At 40.2% G+C, this 20,629-nt stretch overlaps 1 protein-coding gene across 1 annotated transcript in view; it reads right to left on the reverse strand.

Annotated features, from left to right (window-relative positions):
* LOC104588663 (Iron-sulfur cluster biosynthesis family protein) overlaps positions 1-20,629 on the reverse strand; it is a 45,525-nt gene that overhangs the window by 13,330 nt on the left and 11,566 nt on the right. The window contains exons 5-8 of the mRNA XM_010246688.3: positions 18,193-18,265; positions 18,040-18,105; positions 16,820-16,906; positions 16,148-16,213 (exon numbers count right to left, since the gene is read on the reverse strand). Of these exons, the coding sequence (XP_010244990.1) occupies positions 16,148-16,213; positions 16,820-16,906; positions 18,040-18,105; positions 18,193-18,265 (292 nt within the window). The remainder of the gene's footprint in view (positions 1-16,147; positions 16,214-16,819; positions 16,907-18,039; positions 18,106-18,192; positions 18,266-20,629) is intronic.

Raw genomic sequence — 20,629 nt, forward strand, 5'->3', positions numbered from 1 at the left:
AAATCAGGCCCATCTAAGGCGGGTAAGACAGGAAGCCCGGTTCAGGGGCCCAACCCAAAAGATTTTAACTTAAAACGGCACGTGACCAACCATGTGCCTTCGATAGATGGTAATTACCATCTATCTTCTTCCTCTTCGAGTGCAACGAGCCGCGCAACAGGGAGCCTGAACTCGGCGCGCAATGGAGGTTTGAGACAGTGGGTTCCTGCAGCAAGATTAGAGCAATCTTCGCCTGAAAAACGAAATCCAAGGTGCCTTAAACGAAGGGAGTTAGAGGAAAGAAAGAAGGAGCTCTCTCAGTTTGAAGATTTCAGTGATACTGAATTGGATGATTCTGAAAGTCTGGGCAGCATCGATCTTAGCAGATCAAAGGACATTTCTGAAGAAGAGAACCTTGGGACGGAAGTATTGTTCCTGGAGGAGGAGGGAGGTGATTATCAGAGTTTTGAGGGAGGATTGAAGTTTTCGATGGAACGGCAGAAGATAGCTACGGTTGGGACCCAGTTTCTGTCTAAATTGGCAAGGGAGATCAACTCAGTAGCGCAGGAAGAACAGGTTATGGGTCTGGAAGGGAAAGACTCTACCGGATTGCTTTATGATGTATCGCCTATAGCCAGACAGCAGTGGAAGACTAATCAGATGCGGAAGTTGACAAGTTGTTGATATCCTATGATAATTCTTCTAAGCAGATCAGACCTCAGGAGACAGATTTAGACTTGCATCCCAATGCTGGTTCTGATCCCCTGAAAGAGTTTCTTTTGGCTCCTAACAATGAAGGTACTATTGTCAATTCGGTTTTTGTTACTGATGCTCTTCCTGTGGTTGAAATAGATACGCCAGCATCCCGAGAGGAAGTTTTAGGTGAGGGGGAAAACAGAGAACTTAGCATTGGTGAAGGAGAGAGAAGAGAGGGAGAGGTGGAGATTAAGAAGAAGCGAGAGGAAGAGTTAGAAAAAATTTGGGAGCAAATTTGTGAGTTATTGGAGGAGTATAAAGCAAAGGAGGAGTGGTTAGATGGTAGGGATCCTGATGAAACTCCTCAGAATAAGGAGGGTAACAGAAGTTCTAGGCTGGTGGGGAGGGAGTAAGTATAGGAAATGGGTCGGCTAAAAAGTTAGAGGGGAATGTGAGAAGGAAGAAGAAAAAGAGATCAGAAGTGGAGAGACTGTTGTCAGATATAGAAGGTGATATCGAGTTTAGCGGAAGGGGAGAGAGAAGGAAGGGTTCTTTGTGAGATGGAACCGGGTTCATAAGGGGCATTTGAAAAGAGTCTTGTAATGAAAATCATCAGCTGGAATGTGAGAGGGTTAGGGAGTGCAAGAAGGAGAAGGGCAATCAGAGACCTGCTGAGAGAAGCCTGATATAGTCATGTAACAGGAAACTAAGTTGGCAGATTTGGATAGAAGATGGGTCAAGAGTGTGTGGAAATCAAGGAGTGTGCTGGACTTTGGCTCCTTCATGGGGAGCCTCGGGTGGGATAGTGACTTTGTGGAGAGAGGATGGTGTAGAATCTGTGGAAGAACTTATAGGGAAATCCTCTCTGTCTTTAAAATTTAGAAATGTGGAAGATGGTTTCATTTGGGTGTAAGGAAGGAAATGTGGGAGGAGTTGTGTGGTATTCAAGGCTTTTGGGATGGCCCATGGTGTTTGGGGGGATTTCAATATAATCAGGTTTTGTAATGAATCAAATAACCCCCAAAGATCGATTACTACAAGTATGAGAAATTTCAATGAATTAATTAACACCTGTGGGCTAAAGGAATTACCCTTTCTACAAGCTAACTTTACTTGGTCAAATTTCCAAGAAAATCCCCTTTGTTCCAAACTTGATAGATTCCTTCTTAATGTAGAGTGGGAGGATCATTGGAGGAATTTGGTGGCTAAAACCCTTCCTAGAGTTACATCTGATCACTGCCCTATACTATTAGGTCAAGATGTTCTAGGCTTTGGCCCTCGACCTTTTAGATTTGAGAACATGTGGCTAACCCATCCGGATTTTGAACGAAAGGTTGGGGAGTGATGGAATGAAGACTTGAGAGGGATTAAGTGGAAAGGTGTAAGGTTCCACAAAAAGTTAAAGAGACTAAGAGCAAGGATTAAAGAGTGGAATCGGGAGCATTTTGGATGGGTAGAAGATCAAAAGAATTCTTTGATGTCTAGGATTGATGAACTAGACTCCAAAGAATCCCAGGGAGGTATGAATGAGCAAGAAAGGTTGTTGAGAAGTAGGTTAAAAAAGGGATTGGAAGTAGTTCTCCTTAGAGAAGAGATCTCATGGAGGCAAAAGTCAAGACACAAATGGATCAAAGAAGGGGATGGTAATACAAATTTTTTCCATGCGTTAGCTAATGGGAGGAGAAGAAGAAATTATGTGGCCAAATTAGAAGTGGATGGGGAGGAAGTCATAAATCAAGATGAGATAGCAAAAGTGTTGGTGGGTCATTTTAAATCAATTGTAGGGAAGCCTCTGAATAATAGACTAAGGTTGGAAGGTCTAGATTGGCCCAGGCTGTCTGAAGAGCAAGAAAGATGGTTAGAGAGAAGTTTTGAAGAAGAGGAAATTAGGCATGCAGTGTTTTCAATGGATAGATCCAAAGCCCCTGGACTAGATGGCTTCACCATGGCTTTCTATCAAGATTGTTGGAATGTGGTAAAAGAAGACCTTTGTGTTGTGTTTAAGGAATTTGAAGTTAATAGCAAAGTAAGCCCTGGAGTTAATGCCACTTTCATAGCTCTAATCCCTAAGAAAAAAGATGCAAAAAACCCTAAAGATTTTAGGCCGATTAGTTTGGTGACTAGTATTTACAAAATCCTGGCTGAAGTGTTATCCTTGAGGATTAAAGTAGTGCTACCCTCCATCATTAGTCAAGCACAGGAAGCTTTCATGCAAGGGAGACAAATAACAGACCAGATTCTAATAGCGGATGAATGTGTGGAGGATATGAGAAAGTCCAGAAAGCAAGGGTTTGTTTGTAAGTTAGATTTAGAAAAGGTCTATGATCTGGTGGATTGGAGCTTCTTAATAGAAATCCTAGGGTGTTGTGGGTTTGGAGTCGAATGGTGTAATTGGATAAAGGGATGCATAAGTTCTTGCCATTTTTCGGTTTTGGTTAATGGGGTAATCAAGGATTTTTTTCCCAGCTCTTAGAGGTTTAAGGCAAGGTGATCTCCTTTCCCCTTTTCTTTTTACCCTAGTTGCAGATGTTTTAGTAGCTTGATCTCTAAGGCAGACAGGGAAGGTGTAGTGAGAGGTTGGAGGATAAGAAGGAACGGGATTAGAGTGACCCACTTACAGTTTGCCGATGACCTAATAATCTTTTGTGAAGGGGGTGATAGGAGAACAGTAAGTAATCTCAAGTCTTTGATAGAGTGCTTTGAGAGAGTATCAAATCTGAAAATAAATTTGGAAAAGAGTTGTGTGGTGGGAGTGAATTTGGATGAGAGGACCCTTGAGTCGGTGGTTGTCATTAGGTTGTCCTATTTCCTATTGGCCTTTACAGTATTTAGGTCTTCCTCTTGGAGCCAACCCTAAGGAGAGCACATTTTGGGCCCCGGTTTTAGAAAAGTTTGAGAAAAGGTTAGCCTCGTGGAAAAGGAACTATATTTCTTCAGGGGGTAGAGTTACCTTATTGAGAGCTTCCTTAGCAAATCTGCCGACCTATTATTTCTCTAGTTTTAGGATTCCGGTCAAGGAAGCCAAGAAACTAAATAAATTAATGAGAAATTTTCTTTGGGAGCCAGGGGAGGAAAAAAGGATCACTTAATAAATTGGGGAATAGTGTGTAGGAGGAAAGAGGAAGGTGGGTTGAGACTGGGGAATTTAGTTTTGAAGAATAAAGCACTCCCAGGAAAATGGTTATGGAGATGGCCCCTAGAACAGGAGAGACTTTGGCATGAGGTGATAGCTAGCATACATGGCAGTTTGGGCAATGGATGGGATGTTGGTGTATCGTGTCGAGCCACTCTGGCAACTCCTTGGAAAGCAATTTAGAATATTCTTCCTCTTTTCCTCAACTATATCAAGTATGATGTCGATTCTAGTACTTCTGTTTTGTTCTGGGAAGACATCTGGGTGGGCAATTCTGCCCTTAAGGACAGTTTCCCTTCTCTCTATTCCATTTCTTGCTACAAGGGTAAAACAATTTCTCTTTTTCTTCCAACATCTAATTCTCCATCTTCCTTGAGTTGCGACTTTGGGTTTCGTAAGGGTTTGAGGGATCATGAACTCTCTCATGTTTCAGACCTGTTGTCATTGCTTGAAAGTGATTTTTTGGACCTTTCCAGTTCTGATGTGAGACTTTGGTCTCCAAACCCAAAAGGTTACTTCACATGTGCTTCCTTTGCTCTCCCTCGGGACAACTGAGCTTCCCAGCTAAGGAGATTTGGTCTAAACCTATACCTCCTTGTTTTGGAGCAGCTACAGTAGTCTGAACCAGTGAAGAAGGAAGAAGAAGATGAGGAAGAAGATAAGAGAAAAGTGAGAACAGGAGGGTTTAGTCGAAACTGATTAGTCACCCATTCAGTCGACCCCCTAATGTTTATTAGGTTCTAATTACACTTACAAAGACTAAACTGCCCTCACTTAAGTGTGGGGTAGAGTGCTCTAATAAAACAGCCACATAAGCAAAGTACTTAACTGACATGAGATTACTAAACTACCCCTATTCGACTCACTCTAACACTCCCCCTCAAGCTGGAGAATATATGTCATATAATCCCAGTTTGTTACATAGATAGTTCACTTTCCCTGAGTTTAGAGCTTTTGTAAACAAATCTGCCCATTGATCATTCGAGCCCACATGTTCTGTGTTTATCTCTCCAGCAAGGACCTTCTCCCTCACAAAGTGGCAATCAACCTCTATGTGCCTTGTTCTCTCATGAAATACAGGATTGGATGAGATATGGAGTGCAGCTTGGTTGTCATAATACAGTCTCATAGGTTTATCCATGTGAAACCCAATTTCTTGTAGAAGATTCCTCAACCACACTAACTCACAGGTAGTATGTGCCATGGCCCTATACACAGCTTCAACACTACTTTTGGCCACAACCGTCTGCTTTTTACAGAGCCTGCCCAGTCTGCATCTGTATACCCCACTACTTCAAGTTTTCCTCCTGGTTTATACAATAGTCCACGGCCTGGAGCTCCTTTCAGATACCTTACAATTCTAAGAATTGCATCCCAGTGAGGTATACGAGGGTTCTGCATGAATTGGCTCACCACACTGACTACAAAGGATATGTCGGGTCTCGTGATAGTCAGATAGTTCAGCTTCCCCACTAGTCGTCTATACCTTCCAGGATCTTCAAATACTTCTCCTGTATCACTGCTCAACTTAATATTTGGTTCCATAGGGGTCTCAGCCGGTTTTGCACCTAACAGTCTTGTTTCTTCCAATAGATCAAGAACATATTTTCTTTGGCACAGATTTACACCTTGTTTTGACCTGGCAACCTCTATTCCCAAGAAATACTTCAATGTTCCAAGATCTTTTGTTTGGAAATGATTTTGCAGAAATACCTTTAGATTGCCAAGCCCCAATTTATCACTGCCAGTAATGACAATATCATCCACATAGGCCACTAATAGAATCTTCCCAGCTTCTAAGTCATAGATGAACACTGAGTGATCTACCTGGCACTGCTTCATTCCAAAACTCTTCACCACTTCACTGAACTTCCCAAACCAATTCAACGCATAATTTGCCTTCTTCAATCTGCATACCTTACCATCCTCCCCCTGAGCAACAAACCCAGGTGGTTGCTCCATATATACCTCCTCCACAAGATCACCATGGAGAAAGGCATTCTTTATATCAAGCTGAAACAGGGTCCAATCATACATAACTGCCAGGGAAATTAGTACACGAACAGAACCAATCTTAGCCACCGGAGAGAATGTCTCCATGTAGTCCACTCCATACAACTGTGAGTAACCTTTAGCAACAAGTCTGGCCTTCAGACGCTCCACACTACCATCTAGCAAGTATTTCACAGTATACACCCATTTACATCCCACAGCATGCTTACCAGGTGGGAGAGTAGTAAGTTCCCACGTTTGAGTATGTTGAAGAGCAGAAAGTTCCTCCTCCATTGCCCGCCGCCAATCAGGTGAACTAAGAGCTTCTTGAACATTGTTAGATATGGAAATAGAGGATAAAAGGGAAACAAACTGGCGATGTGATGTATAAAGACGAGATAATGAAACAAAATTGGAAATGGGATGGAGGGTAGAACTGCGTTTACCTTTCCGTAAAGCAATGGGTAGGTCAAGGTCTGAAGGTTCAACAATAGGAGCCATGAGAGGATCTGCAGATGAGGTAGAAGCTGGAGGGGCCGGTGTCGTTCGACGTGTATACACTTGCCGGATTGGTGGATGTTTGGTGGTGATCTGCACGGGATGAGGTGATGAGTCTACTCCAACAACAGCATCTAGAACTGGATCACTGACAAGGAGAGGAAGAGGAAGAGGAAGTACTTGTGGAGACGAAGGCGCTTCAGGACTTGAGAAGAAGGGGACTGACTCAAAAAAGGTGACATCAGGGCAGATATAGCACTTCCGGGTAATGGGATTATAACACTTGTACCATTTTTGAGTCCGTGAGTAGCCAAGGAAGACACATTTAATTGAGCGTGCATCTAGCTTGTCTATTCCAGGGCTCAGATTGTGGACAAAGCACACACAACCAAAGACACGAGGAATTAATGGGAATGGAGATAAAGTGGGAAACAAGATAGAGAAGGGGGACCGACCATGAAGGATGAAGGAGAGCATCCGATTAATGAGAAAACATGCAGTGAGTACAGCATCACTCCAAAACCGTTTATGAACATTCATGTGGTGAAGAATAGACCGAGCAGTTTCAAGAAGCTAACGGTTCTTCCGTTCAGCTACCCCATTTTGTTGAGGGGTGTATGCACATGATGTCTGATGAATAATGCCATGCTGTTCTAAATACTGTTGAAATGAAGTAAGAAAGTATTCACAACCATTATCTGAACGGAGAATTTTGATTGGAACACCAAATTGTGTGCGTATTTCAGCATGGAATTTTTGAAAAATGGAAAACAATTCACTTCTTTCTTTCATTAAGTAAATCCATGTCATTCTTGAACAATCATCAATAAAGGAGACAAAATACTTGTACCCATTATAAGACTCTATTTTGATTGGACCCCAAACATCTGAATGAACCAAAGAAAAATGACTCAACATACGACTCTCAACTCTTGGACTGAAGGACACACGACGATGTTTCCCAAACTGACATGACTCACATTGCAAAACTGACAAATGACTCAATGACGGGACCAAAATCTTGAGAGCCTTGAGAGATGGATGTCCCAGTCGGCAATGCCATTGTAGAGGAGTAAGTGAAGTCTGAAGAGCAATTGAAGATCCACCACCGTCAAGATAATACAGTCCACCAGCTTCATGCCCCCCACCAATCTTCTTCCCCGTCTTGAGATCTTGAAAAACACAAGTGGAAGGAAAGAAGGTAACAGAACAGTTAAGAGCTTTGGTTATTTTACTAACAGACATAAGATTGAATGGAAACTTAGGGACAGTTTGTGATGTGGAGGTTTCAAAAAGAGAAGAGAACACACCTGGAGTCCCAATCATATGATCTGAGGCTCCAGAGTCAATAATCCAGGGAGAGGTTTTAGATGACATGCAAGCAATACCTGATTGGGCAAGTGTGGCAATGGTATGTTGTGAAGTAGTTTGAAGGAACCGTTCATACTCATCACGCGGTACGCTCACCATTTCCCTCCCAGAGGTAGATGTAGATGTGGGAGGAGTTCGGTCTGCCGGTTTACTGTCACTGATATCAACCTCACCTACTACAGCATGATTAGCCCATTTAGAGGGAAGGCCATGTAGATCATAACAGAAATTCACTGTGTGTCCCTCTCTACCACAATGAGTACATTTCCTTGTAGAGTTATTCTTCCCTCTGCCACAGCCTCCCCCTGAGTCACGACCACCCCAACTAATCATAGAACTGCCACGGCCTCCTCGGGGAGCATGACCTCCCCCTCTTGTACTATGTCCAACCCCTCTAGCTGTAACAAGTGTTGATCTATCAGACTGTGTGGAGTTCTCTGTCTGTCCCAAAGAAATTCTACGAAGCCTTGAGAATACTTCCTCAAGTGTAGGAAGAGTAGAGCCCCCCAATATTTGGGCTCTAACTGGTTCATATTCCGACTTCAGCCCCACTAAAAATCTTGTAACATCTAGTTGCTCCCTTTGTTGTTGCTGAATTTTAATATTTGGAGTAAGGGGGTGATAGACATTTCATTCCTTATATTCTTCATGCAGGCATAGTATTCTTCTAGTGTTTTGGTTCCTTGTTGTAAATCAAAATACTCCTGATAAAGCTGATACACTCTTGTTGTGTTATCTTGTCCAGAATATAGCTCCTTAGCATGCTCCCATATATCCTTAGCCGTATCAAGGAACATGAAGTTGGCACTAATTTTGGGTTCCATACTATTCCACAGCCAAGTCATGATTTGAGCATCTTCTTGTTCCCAATCATCAAACCCTGGAGAGTCCTCCGGTGGCTTCTCATCTCCTACATGCTTTACTTTCTTCTTTGCCTTGAGAAACACTTCCACTGATTTAGCCCATGGAACATAGTTCTCCCCATTCAGCTTAATTGAGGTCATTTGTACCCCTAGGTAGTCAGAGGAAATTACCACACTAGGTTTCTGATCATTGTAGCCATCTCCTATTGCTGCCATTGTACTCTTTCACAGTTGCCTCTAACCTTACTTCTCAGCTACAAGCTGATTGATGTTGTTCACAGTTTGATACTTCAGCACCTATTGCAGCCCCTAAACACAACAGTGGGAGTACACACACTTGTTCTTCTTCACACTACTGCTGACTTCACACACCTACGACCCACATAAGCATCACAAGCACCACAACACAACAGTAGGCCCTCTTACAACCACTCAATAAAAAAAAATTGTGCATCACAAGCACCACAACACAGTCAAACTGCTACACCCAGTTCAGACTTGTTTAACACACTTAAGAGGGCATTACACAACCACAAGGAGCTTGGCAAGGTCACTGCATTCCACCTTACACCACTCGGCCACCTACAGCAGCCTTAACACCACTCAACAACTCACAGCAGCCCTACACCATTCGGCTACTGCACACACAGCCCTTCTTAGGGCAACAATGAACCTAGTTCTCTAGGTTCTAATCAGTACTAACTGATTCTTGAAGGGTTCCTACCCAGAAATACCAGCAACACAAAAGGGCTAAATAACCAACCTTCCTTTGAGAGTGTCAGCCAACCATTCACTGCTGAAATCACCTTCCTTGATGAAGAAAACTGTGCGCAGCAGAGAGCAACGAGCTGTGATGTCTCAGACCTAGGGCGAACCAGCTCTCTCCATTAACTAACCAGAAACGAAGAAGAGGGTGTCACGAACACAGCTGAGATGCTTTACAAGCGAAAGCAGGTCAGAAACCTCGCTCTGATACCATGTTTTGGAGCAGCTACAGTAGTCCGAACCAGTGAAGAAGGAAGAAGAAGATGAGGAAGAAGAAGACGAGAAAAGTGAGAACAGGAGGGTTTAGTCGAAACTGATTAGTCACCCATTCAGTCGACCCCCTAATGTTTATTAGGTTCTAATTACACTTACAAAGACTAAACTGCCCTCACTTAAGTGTGGGGCAGAGTACTCTAACAAAACAGCCACATAAGCAAAGTACTTAACTGACATGAGATTACTAAACTACCCCTATTCGGCTCACTCTAACACTCCTAAAATTATTATGTTCTGCTGGGAGGTTTTCTATAGGAAAATCAACACTTCAGACTTACTGCAAAAGAGAAGGCCTTCTATGTGTTTGTCTCCTAATTGGTGTGTACTTTGCAGGGCTAATGGTGAGGATTGCTCTCACTTACTTTTAATCTGTCCTTTTTCTGCTGCTATTTGGGGTTGGATCTTTGCTTTGTTCGGTTGAGGATGGAATATGACCACAGTCATAGATCAGATCTTTGATCCTTCCTTCTTTGTGTGGCCATAAAAACTAGTAAAACAATGTGGAGGAGCATTAGAGCTGCTGCTCTGTGGACAATTTGGGAAGAAAGAAATGCGAGGATACTCCAAGAGAAGGAGAGAAATGTGCAGAATGTAAAGGATTGTATTTTGACCAAGGCAATCCACTAGCTGAGATCATTAGATTCCTTCAAATTATATTCCTTTGATGACATGTGGAGGAACCGAAGGGCTATGGCTAGTAGCAGTAACAGAAAAAACAGGGTACCAGATGTGTGGGTACCCCCTTTAGAAGACTGGACAAAGCTGAATTTTGATGGTAGCAGTCAAGGAAATCCGGGGCCTTCAGGGATTGGTGGAGTGCTGAGAGAAAAAGATAGTAACATATTAGCTTTGTTCTCAGGCTCTGTGGATATAGGAGACTCTATCAGAGCTGAGCTCCTAGCGGCTGTACAAGGCATTCAGGTTGCGGATCAGTTAGGAGTTCAAAATTTGATTATTTAATGAGACTCCAAAATTGTTGTGGGTTGGCTAAAAATTCCAGATTCAGTGATCTAGTGCTACAGGGGTATTATGAGGAAAGCTAAATGGTTCTCGAGGAACATGAATGTTATTTTTCAGTGGGTGGGTAGAACAGCTAACACCATAGCGGATGGGTTAGCTAAACAAGGGGTATCAAGGGAACAGTTTTTCTGGGCAGCTTTGTAAACTTTTTATTACTAGTCTGAGGTAGTACACTGTTGCTACTGTGGAGAGGTACCATCTCGTGCCCCTCCTTTGGGAAGGTTGTATTGTAATATCTTATTGATTTTATTGAATAAAATTCAATCATTTATCAAAAAAAAATTGCACAATCTGTGGAACCTCATCTCTAGAATGCATTGGATAAACCCAAGTGTATCGAGAATAGTCATCAATCAATGTGAAAATATTTACACCCCGTCTTAGAAGGCAGTGTAACAGGGCCCCAGACATCAGAGTAGATAATATGAAAAGGAAAATCAAATCTTTTATTTCTCAATGGAAAAGAGTTTATACAATATTTACTCAATTGACACGTTTGGCACTGCAACTAATTTACTAACAAAAACTTAAATAAATCTAGAAACACAATTTTTAAAGACTCAAACAACAAATGACCAAGACAACCATGCCATAAATAGGCCTGACTCTTACTAGAATGACTCATAGACTCTAAAGCAACAACACCAACTTATTCTCCAACACGTAGAGACCATCCACCTTATTACCTCTACCAATCATCCTCCCGGAGGTCAAATCCTGAAAAACACCAAAAGGGAAAAAGGTTACTGAGCAATTTAAGGAATGAGTAATACTACTAATCTGGAACTTCTTCATACACTGCCAGGTAGCCAGCAACATCTGGAACTTCTTCCTACAGCTAGTTGGCTATAGTTGGGTGGCTCCTAAGCACCTTCAGGAACTGATTTCTCAGTGGCAAGAAAGAGGTCTGAGCAAGAGAGGTAAGACTTACTGGCTGATAGTACTTCATGTTGTACTCTGGGGAATTTGGGAGGAAAGGAACAATCGACTGTTTGAAAATAAGATAAAATCTAAGGGTGAGTTGATCAACCACATCACTTATCACTACACTTTGTGGGCTTCCAGCTCAAAGGAGTTCACAGGAATCAATGTTAACGACCTCAACAGAAATGTGTATAACTTGCTGTTCTCCTCCCCCTCTATCCCACCCTCCCACCCCAGAGTTCCCTCAATAAGAAGGGAAGGAACTTGGACTCGAAGCTTTGATGGAAGTGCTTATGGTAACCCTGGAGGTGCCAGCATAGGGAGAATTCTAAGAGATGAAAACGGACTCACCTGTTGGGTATACAGTGGACCAATTGGGATAATTGACTCCACAAAGGCAGAAATGTTAGCAGCTCTCACAAGGATTCGCCTAGTCAGCAAACTGGGTATTCAGAACTTCTCCATCGAAGGTGACTTAGCAAATACTAGAAGATGGTTATGACAACAAGAGGCTGGACCTTGGAGACTTAGTCACTTCTTAACAGAGGCAAGGGACCTATTGGCTCATACAAATGTTTCTCTATACTGGACCCCAAGGGAGCTAAATGCCATTGCAGATGGTCTAGCAAAATTAGGAGTCATTCTAGAGACCTTGTACTGTGATAAATTTCCTCCTGTGTAATTCTCAGGGGTCTGGCCCTTGTTTTGTATTTGTACACCTTCTTGTGCACCCCTCTTTCCTTTAATGAAATTAGTTAACTACTTTCAAAAAAAAAAAGCAATACTGCTAATGGAAAGTAAATTGATAGGTAATTTAAGAACATGCAGCACATTAGAGAGAGTGAGGCCAAACAGAAGGGAGATGGTTCCTTGACCAGCAATGGTAGATAAAGACCCATTAGCTAGTCTCACCTTGTCTCTCCCAAAGAGAAAATTATATGCCTGAAACAAGTTGGACTTACTTGTCATGTGGTTTAAGGCTCCAGAGTCAATGATCCAAGGAGACTCAGATGTGTGAGATGACACATGGAAGGCAGTAGCAGAGTTACCTAATGTAAATGCCAAGGAGGTAGGTGGTGTAGGACCCGAGTCCATATGACGAAGTGTCCTACCACACAATTCCAAATGATCACGGAAGGAGTTGACAATTTCTTCCTCCAGATCAAAAACAGTAGGGCGATCCTAAGATACAGTGTGGGAAGAAGTCTCTTGAGTTGCCAACTCCTAAGCCCACTTTGACTTCCCATGAAGACTCCAACAGGTCTTATTTTGATTAGTTGATTTTTTGCTCAACTCCTAAGCCCACTTTGACTTCCCATGAAGACTCCAACAGGTCTCTCTAGTGTGCCTAGGCCACTGATAGTGAGTACACCACAGTTTATCCTTGTCCTCCACTCTTTTCTAGGAACCATCCCTCTTAAAAGCAACTAGCTCCCCCTCAGAAGTATTCATCACATTTTTTCTACTTTCTTCTAACTGCACTAAAACTTCTTCAGACTGAAGGGAGGTCTTTACTTCCAAGGATTTGAACCCTAATAGATTCATACATAGGGTTCAGCCCCAATAGAAATGCAAACACCCTCTGTTGGGAGACTAGAGTCTTGTAGGCTTTGGCACCATCTTCACATTTCCAATTCATATTCTAGTAGTGATCCAGCTACTTCCAAATTGAAGTCAAGTCCTAGTAATACACGGAAAGACTTCTTTCCCCTTGCTTACATGTAGTAGGCGCAGCTTGCAGTTGATAAATTTCTGCATAGTGTCTTTGTTCTGAATATGTTGTTTTTGCTTGTTCCCAAATTTCGACAGCAGACTCAGCCCACATAAAGTTTCTCCTTACTTGCGGGAGCATAGATACAAATAACCAAGACATCACCATACTATTTTCTTGGTTCCATTTGTCGTGTTCAGCACTCCCAGATCTTGATTCTTTAATTCCCCAATTGATATACCCTATTTCCCCCCTTGCTGTAATGTAAAGCTTAATTCCTCTCGACCGCTCCAAATAATTGAGGCCATCTAATGGAACAACAGCCATGGGAAAGGTCATGTTGACACTCCCACCTAGTTCACTATGGCTGGAAGACATACCCGAGGTAGCTGTATCCTCAGAGGACATGGTATACCAACTGAAAATATCACTTCCAACTACAGACCAGATGTCTCAAACACACAAATAAAGGTTCTGGTATAGGACAGCAGTGGAAAAACTTTACCAGAAAAAAAATCACACGTCTGACAGCAACGCAACACCACTAGGGAGCCAAAAAAACTAGAAGCGCAGTCGCAATGCTAGGTTATCCACCAAATCGACACAGTCCAAAAAACAGCAGAACAGGCCCATCAATCACAATCATTCATTCAAAAATGTCACACAATGACCACAGCCACCAAACAGGACATACGTCTCCTGTCGCAGTCATCATCAATCATTCTCAACCAATAAACATCACCCATCTGGGTACAGGAAGGATCACACAATCCATATAGGTGTTAAACACCACAAAAAACTTCACAGCATTCTGTCACCACGAGCAAACAGCTCTGTCTTGGCACACCGCCAAGAGAAAAGCAAAAGAAAGGTAGAAACTCCTCTCAGATCAGTCTAGTGTGATTTTTCCTGAGATTGATCTGGAAAACAGCAAAGGAGGAAGAAAAACAAGGTTCGATCTGTCTTCAGACCCACAAAACCTGCTCTGATACCATGTTTTCTGGGTAGAAATAAGAGAGAAAATAGAGAAGCAGAGAAAGGAAGAGAGTAGAGAGAAAAGAAGAAGAAAGAAACAGAAAATGGAGAGGCAAAAAAACTTAGCTGGTGGTGCCAGCTTTTTCTTATATTTTAGGGCAGCACACTAATCACATAATAAAGAGTAAAAAGACCACAGTACCTCTGCGGCCCATAATACATAAAAAACTAACAGTTTTAACAACTTCAAAATGTGTGTACCACATTTTGGCACACACACAACGCCACAACAAACATATAGACCCTTTGGGGTAGATCCTACTAGAACCAAGAAAACACAGGAACTACAGAATTGCCATCATCATACTGATTCAAAGAAAAACCAACTCCTGAATTACTTATGCAATCGAAGACAAACTAATTGTGATTAGACTATTTAAACTCTTAGGATGGAAAACCCCACTCACCCAAATACCCCTACAGTTGTAAACACAAAAGATCAGGAAAAATCCACATTTGACCACATAGCTCTTGCATTAATTGCCCAAGGTATATCTTCAAAGTTCATCTTATGGTCTTAAGCAGGATAACACCGAGAAACTCATAAAATCAAGAATGTGAAAAATATTGGAATATAATTCTCTCCAAAGATTTGATGTGGAAACCTCTTTCAACTTATCTGAGGCTTTCAGCCACATAACAACCAAGATCCTTAACATGCTTATCATGTTATGAGTGGAGCACCTTTTATCCAGGAAACTTTTCATCTTTTTAGCATTAAAATGATAATGTTACAATGTAATAGGCAGTTCATTGCTTTCCACTATAACATACTTGACTCCAAAAGTAATGTTTTTTTATACACACAACCACATCTGCCCAAAATAACATCTTTTATTTTATTTCCTTCCAACAGGTCATTGCTTTCTACAACAATGACAGGTAGGAAATAGAACCAGTCCTAAAGAAGCTTTACATTATCTCAGTAGGGGGCTGATTTAAGAATTCCTATTTATGGAAGCATCATGCCCAATGTTTGTGAATTTGTCATTGACCTGGAAAGTTGAACCAGGGAACTGTGCAGCTGACCAGGTCCCAGTTTTTAATAATTTTAATTATTACTATGGGCAAATCACCCAATTGAACAGCTGAACTGGTGAACCAACCAGCTTCCCAGTCCAAACTGCTGGTAAGTTTTTAAAGCAATGATTATACCAACAAAGGATAAATTACTTCTGCCTTTCTCATAAATTGGAAGAACCTGGTAAAACCATGCAACTGATGGATTTTTTTAATTGTTTCATAACCAGTTGCTTATTAAAATAAACTTTCTACACCCTTTGTAATACGATGATTATCATCTTTCAAAAAAACACCTTTTAAGAAGGCATCCAATAATATATTGTCTCCACATTTATACAAATTTATTTTCCAATAGCACCCTCCCATTGTTTAGTGATAGAATGCAAGGGAAAATTATAAACTGGTTTTCTTCATTCCAGATAATCAAGGTGTAAACATCCTTCAACGAAGGTGCTGTTTGATAACAGTTTATGTGGCTGAACTTAAGGGCTTATTACTGTCTTTTTGTGAATAAGTCATTAAGTAGGTTGTGAGTACTTTAATGGCTACATGGCATGATGGGTTATTGCTGTACCCCTAAATAACTTATGATATTGCATTTTATTCACAAAAGACAAAGCAATAAGTCATTCAGTTTAACTATTGTAGCTGTTATAAACGGGTCCCTAAGCCAAAGAATTACTGAAAGAACAGGATTGATTGGACGCAATCCCTTTGGGAGGTTTTGATATTTTATACTCTTTCTCTATTGCTACTTTGTCTTTGATTATGTTATCAACTAAAAAAAGAAAAACATGATTGATTGAACAGGACAATGCATTTTGCATCAAGTACTGAAACAATATAATTTTCCAAACGTACCTCTTCATCTACTTCCGGTTGTCCATCAAAACGTAATAATACAGGCAAAATGTATGACTCATCATTCTGAAACCACAATGATCATAAAAGAAGGTTAATAGATTGTTGGGCTCAACATATACAGATTTTCCAAACTGCAAAGCTGCAGATAATTTAAAAAGCCAAAAAAATCTATTTATGTATAACCTAAAGATCCTTATTTCTTAATTTAATAGGTAAGAGGAGAGTAAGCATCTTGCAGCCTTGGAGGTATGAAGCTTTGAAGTAGCCACCATATGAAGGATTGCAGATGCATGAAATCCAAGAGGAACTATGGGTGAATGTTGAATAATTAGTAGGAAGAAGGTATTGATAGGATTAAAAAAAGAAAAAAAAAAGACTTGGAGAATGAATTCCATGTCAAAATAATGCAACAAATATACCTAAAATGAGACTTGAGAAATAAAAGAGCCTAAGAATTAAGAATTAAACCAATAAATTAGCCATACTTTGGCAAAATTTGTTTTTGTCTCTTTATAAAATTAAAAAATAAATAAATCATTGTGTTAATAAGGACTTGTACTCTATGATAATTGGCATATCCCTGTTCAGGACTCAGCAGAAACAAGTAATCAGATTCAGGTGTAAAAGGCCTCTTCTTTGAGAAAATTATATAGCATCAGGCCCAAGTACCATTTCATCTGTTGGCAGCACATCAAGATAAGGAGCAAGCTCCTCTGCTGTGACAACACCGCCATTCGAAGCTATGTATTGTCCAATCTGCAGAAACAATTTAAGATATAAAATTATAAAGATCTTATGGAAGAAATTTCATGCATCTTGGTAGAAATTATATTCAAGCAGTTAAGCGAGCACAATAAAAAGTGTCAGTGTCTATGTGCGTGCAAGCAAAATCATAGTGAGGCACATAGCAAGGGAGAGAAGGTATAAAACAATATTCTACTTCCAATTTCCAAAACATTCAGAAGAAAGTTACATACTTAATATCTTCAAATATCCATCTGGAATTTTTTTAGATTTTTCTTTTCTAATAAGCTCTAAGAAATGATCTAGTCATACTAATAAATTTTAAATCTCAGAACATCATCATCCATGCCTTATACCAACTATATGGAGTTGGCTACATGAATCCTGTTTCTCCAAAACATATGCATTCAGTTTTGCATTAATATTGGGTTTTCTCTTGGTATTTTCCCCTCTTTGAAACCCTTTGTAGTGGAGATGATAGCTATCCTATTTTCCTTTCTCAGTGAGTCTGGATGGTATTGTTCCTCCCAAGGTCAAAGTCGTTTGTCAACAAGTAACTCAGATGAAAATAAATATCTATAGCATGCTCCAAAGAGAAGAAAAATGGGACTTGGAAATAACAGACATATTTGCATCCTTTTGCTTTTATTTGGATAGTTCATATTCAGGCTAATTTTGTGCTTTTCTTCTCATTCTCCTAATGTTAATTAACAAAAATATGTTACATGGACACTTCAAAATGGGCACCGTACCTTTGCTGGATACATGTGAACTGCTAACACCAAGACTAATGCTAACATAGCAATTTAGGGGACTCTTCTTTGTCAACTTTGTAATATGTGACCAAGGAACCTAGATTTTAGGACAGAATTTGTGAAAGATTTGTTTATTTATTACATTTGAAGGCTAGAAATTTCACTTTTCTGACCTACATTCTTGAAATTTATGGGTTCAATTGTTCGATTTAATCGACTGCATGAGCAATTTGATGCAGTTAAAGACTTAAATAAATAATTCCGTACCTTACATGAGGTGAACCAATAATAGTACAAATTATGGGTCAATATGAAATCTAGAAAAAGAAAGACAAAGCAAAACACAAAACCAACAACAAGAAAGCACTAGATTCAGTTGTCAACAATTACCAACTTCCACCTCTCTTCTTCAATTCCTTGATTTGGATCTCCATCACCAAATACAAATGAGAAAACCTACAGTAGAATACTCATAAAAGTTAATTTCAGAAATTGAAATTGTATGTCAGAAAGATGCAATGAATGAGCCAATTTTCACATTACAGATTCAATGAAATTCATCCCATCCTCATCAGTTCTTATGCGCCGCCTCCTGTAGTAATATGGATCCCAATACCTATAAAACAGACAATCTATGAGACATAAAAATCTAAATGTTTAAAAAATCATTTCTGCATTTCAAATTGACACGCAGTTGCATGAGAATAAGTAAATTGACTCAGAATGGAACCGTCATAGGTTTTGTAAGAAGGAAACTCCCTCTCCCAAACTGTCTTTGACATAGAACAACAATCATATTTCACTACAACTGCTGTATAAATAGCAATTTATTGAAACTTTGGACAATTTTTAAGATATACAAAGCAAAACAGCAATCCAGTTTACTGCTACAGCAACTGAGAATCACTTTATAGGTTTGTTAAAGAAAAACAGCCAAGGACTATGGCACAATCAACACATCATGAGGGAGATAATATACTTGGCACAGGAACTGGATACCATGTCCTCTTGGGTTCAATGATGAGAAAATAGTTTTGTAGATGCAATGGACAAAACAAGGGTGAAAAGGGATGCATAATTTGTTAAAGAATGTATGCCTTCAGCTGTCAGTTCCAATAGAAAGATTTGATCTGACATTATTATGAATAAAAGTCAATATTTCATCTGTCACTTGGTATGTGTATGTGTTTTCCCCTAAGTCTTACATTATAGGATCTAAGACACCATATTCAGTATGTAGGCTTAAAAGTTCTCAACCAGTGGATAAACATGGGGAGTTTATCCTAATAAGGTTGGCATTCTTATACCACCCAAGTTGTGAAGCAGTTTGCCTCAACTGCTGGGGTTGGACCCAAGGTATGAGAATGGATGTTTGTGAAACACTAAACCATACCATTTCCAGGTTGGTCTACTTTTTTTTTTTATCAATATCTGGATATCATTAGATTAAAAGAATTTAGTTACAGCACTCCAAAGAGAGATAAACAGGCTTAACTCTCTCCAGGAAGATAACAAAAAAGAAAAAGTTACAGAACAGCCCAAAACATTTGATCCCTTCCCACCCCCTGCTTTCCAGATTGATCTACTTTTGATATGCCAACTAGTGAAGTCCTTCCGGGGCCAATACCTGGGTATGTTGGAGAAGATTAGGAATGGTATCTGGGCTGGTGATCACTGTGATAGGATCTACCACTTTGTCAAACAAAGAGAATATCCCGTACATACTCTCTGATGGAAACTGCAAAATTGTCAATAGTAGATTTTAAATGTGTTTTGGAATTGATTTTGCAAAATAATACTTTATATAAACATATAGTTTATTTTGAAATTATTATATAAATAAATAATTTATTTTGAAATTGTTTGCAAAACATTTTTCCTAGGGTCCATCATTGAAGAGAGTGTTGCATTGGGCTTAGAGGCAAGGGGAAGAGGTTCTTTCCTAATTATCAATGTTAGATATTATTGATAGAGAAATTACACTACAAATATTCATGTAAGAACCTTTTGTTCTGATGAATATATTTCAGCTTGGACCAATGTGCCCAAGTTCTTAGGGTGGCATTACTTGGGCATTATTATGTTAGACATAATTGGGCTGGTTTGAGGCCCAATTCCCAAGGACGATCTCTTTTTAGTGAAGAGAGAGAAATTGGCCTAGGTAGGTCCCACCTCCTCTAAGAGAGGAGGTGGTCTATATTGGTCCAAATAAGGGGGCTTGTGGGTCCCATGCCATATAATCTTTAACTCCTCTCTCTTCTCTTGTATTTAAGACAATGTTAGTTACTAATTTGGAGGGCTTCTAATTAGATTAAAAGTTTCCTACTTTGACTAGTCAAGAAGGTCTGAACCGAATTATAGATTAGCTATTATTGAGACCTTTCTAATATGATTGGGAAAGTTTCTTGGATTCAAATTAGGACTCCCCTAAGGTCTATTTAAGCTGGAATTCACCCAGCTCTAGGACTAACAATAGCTCTTAGTCTCACACAATTTCAGCTCTTAGACTCTCTCCCATACTAGATTTTTTTTTTTTTTTGATAAACAAAGAATCAGATTCCATTAATTCAATGATAGGTTACATGAAAATCCCCTTAGAGGGGCGCAAGGTGCCACCTCTCCAAACACATAAACTACATCAAAGAGTACATGAATGTCAAAACAAAAGTTACAGTTGTGCCCAGAACAATGTTTCCTATTTGTCCCTTGTTTTACCAAGACATCAGCAATTGCATTAGCTTATCTCCCAACTCACTGTACTGTTACAGACATATTCCTTGTCAGCCATTTGAATTTCTTTAACTCATTTTTGTAGCCCCATGTGACATCCTCCAGATTATTTAACCAGTCCACCAGTCTTAGAGTCTCCTTCAATCAGAAGCTGCTCCACACCCATTTCTTTTGCAAGAAGTATTCCTTGTATTGCAGCAAATAGCTCTGCCCAAATAGGGTTCCCAAACACCTAATGGGCCAGAGTAGA

This window comes from Nelumbo nucifera, chromosome 6, assembly GCF_055504915.1.
Source record: "Nelumbo nucifera cultivar China Antique chromosome 6, China Antique-T2T, whole genome shotgun sequence".
Taxonomy (NCBI): domain Eukaryota; kingdom Viridiplantae; phylum Streptophyta; class Magnoliopsida; order Proteales; family Nelumbonaceae; genus Nelumbo; species Nelumbo nucifera.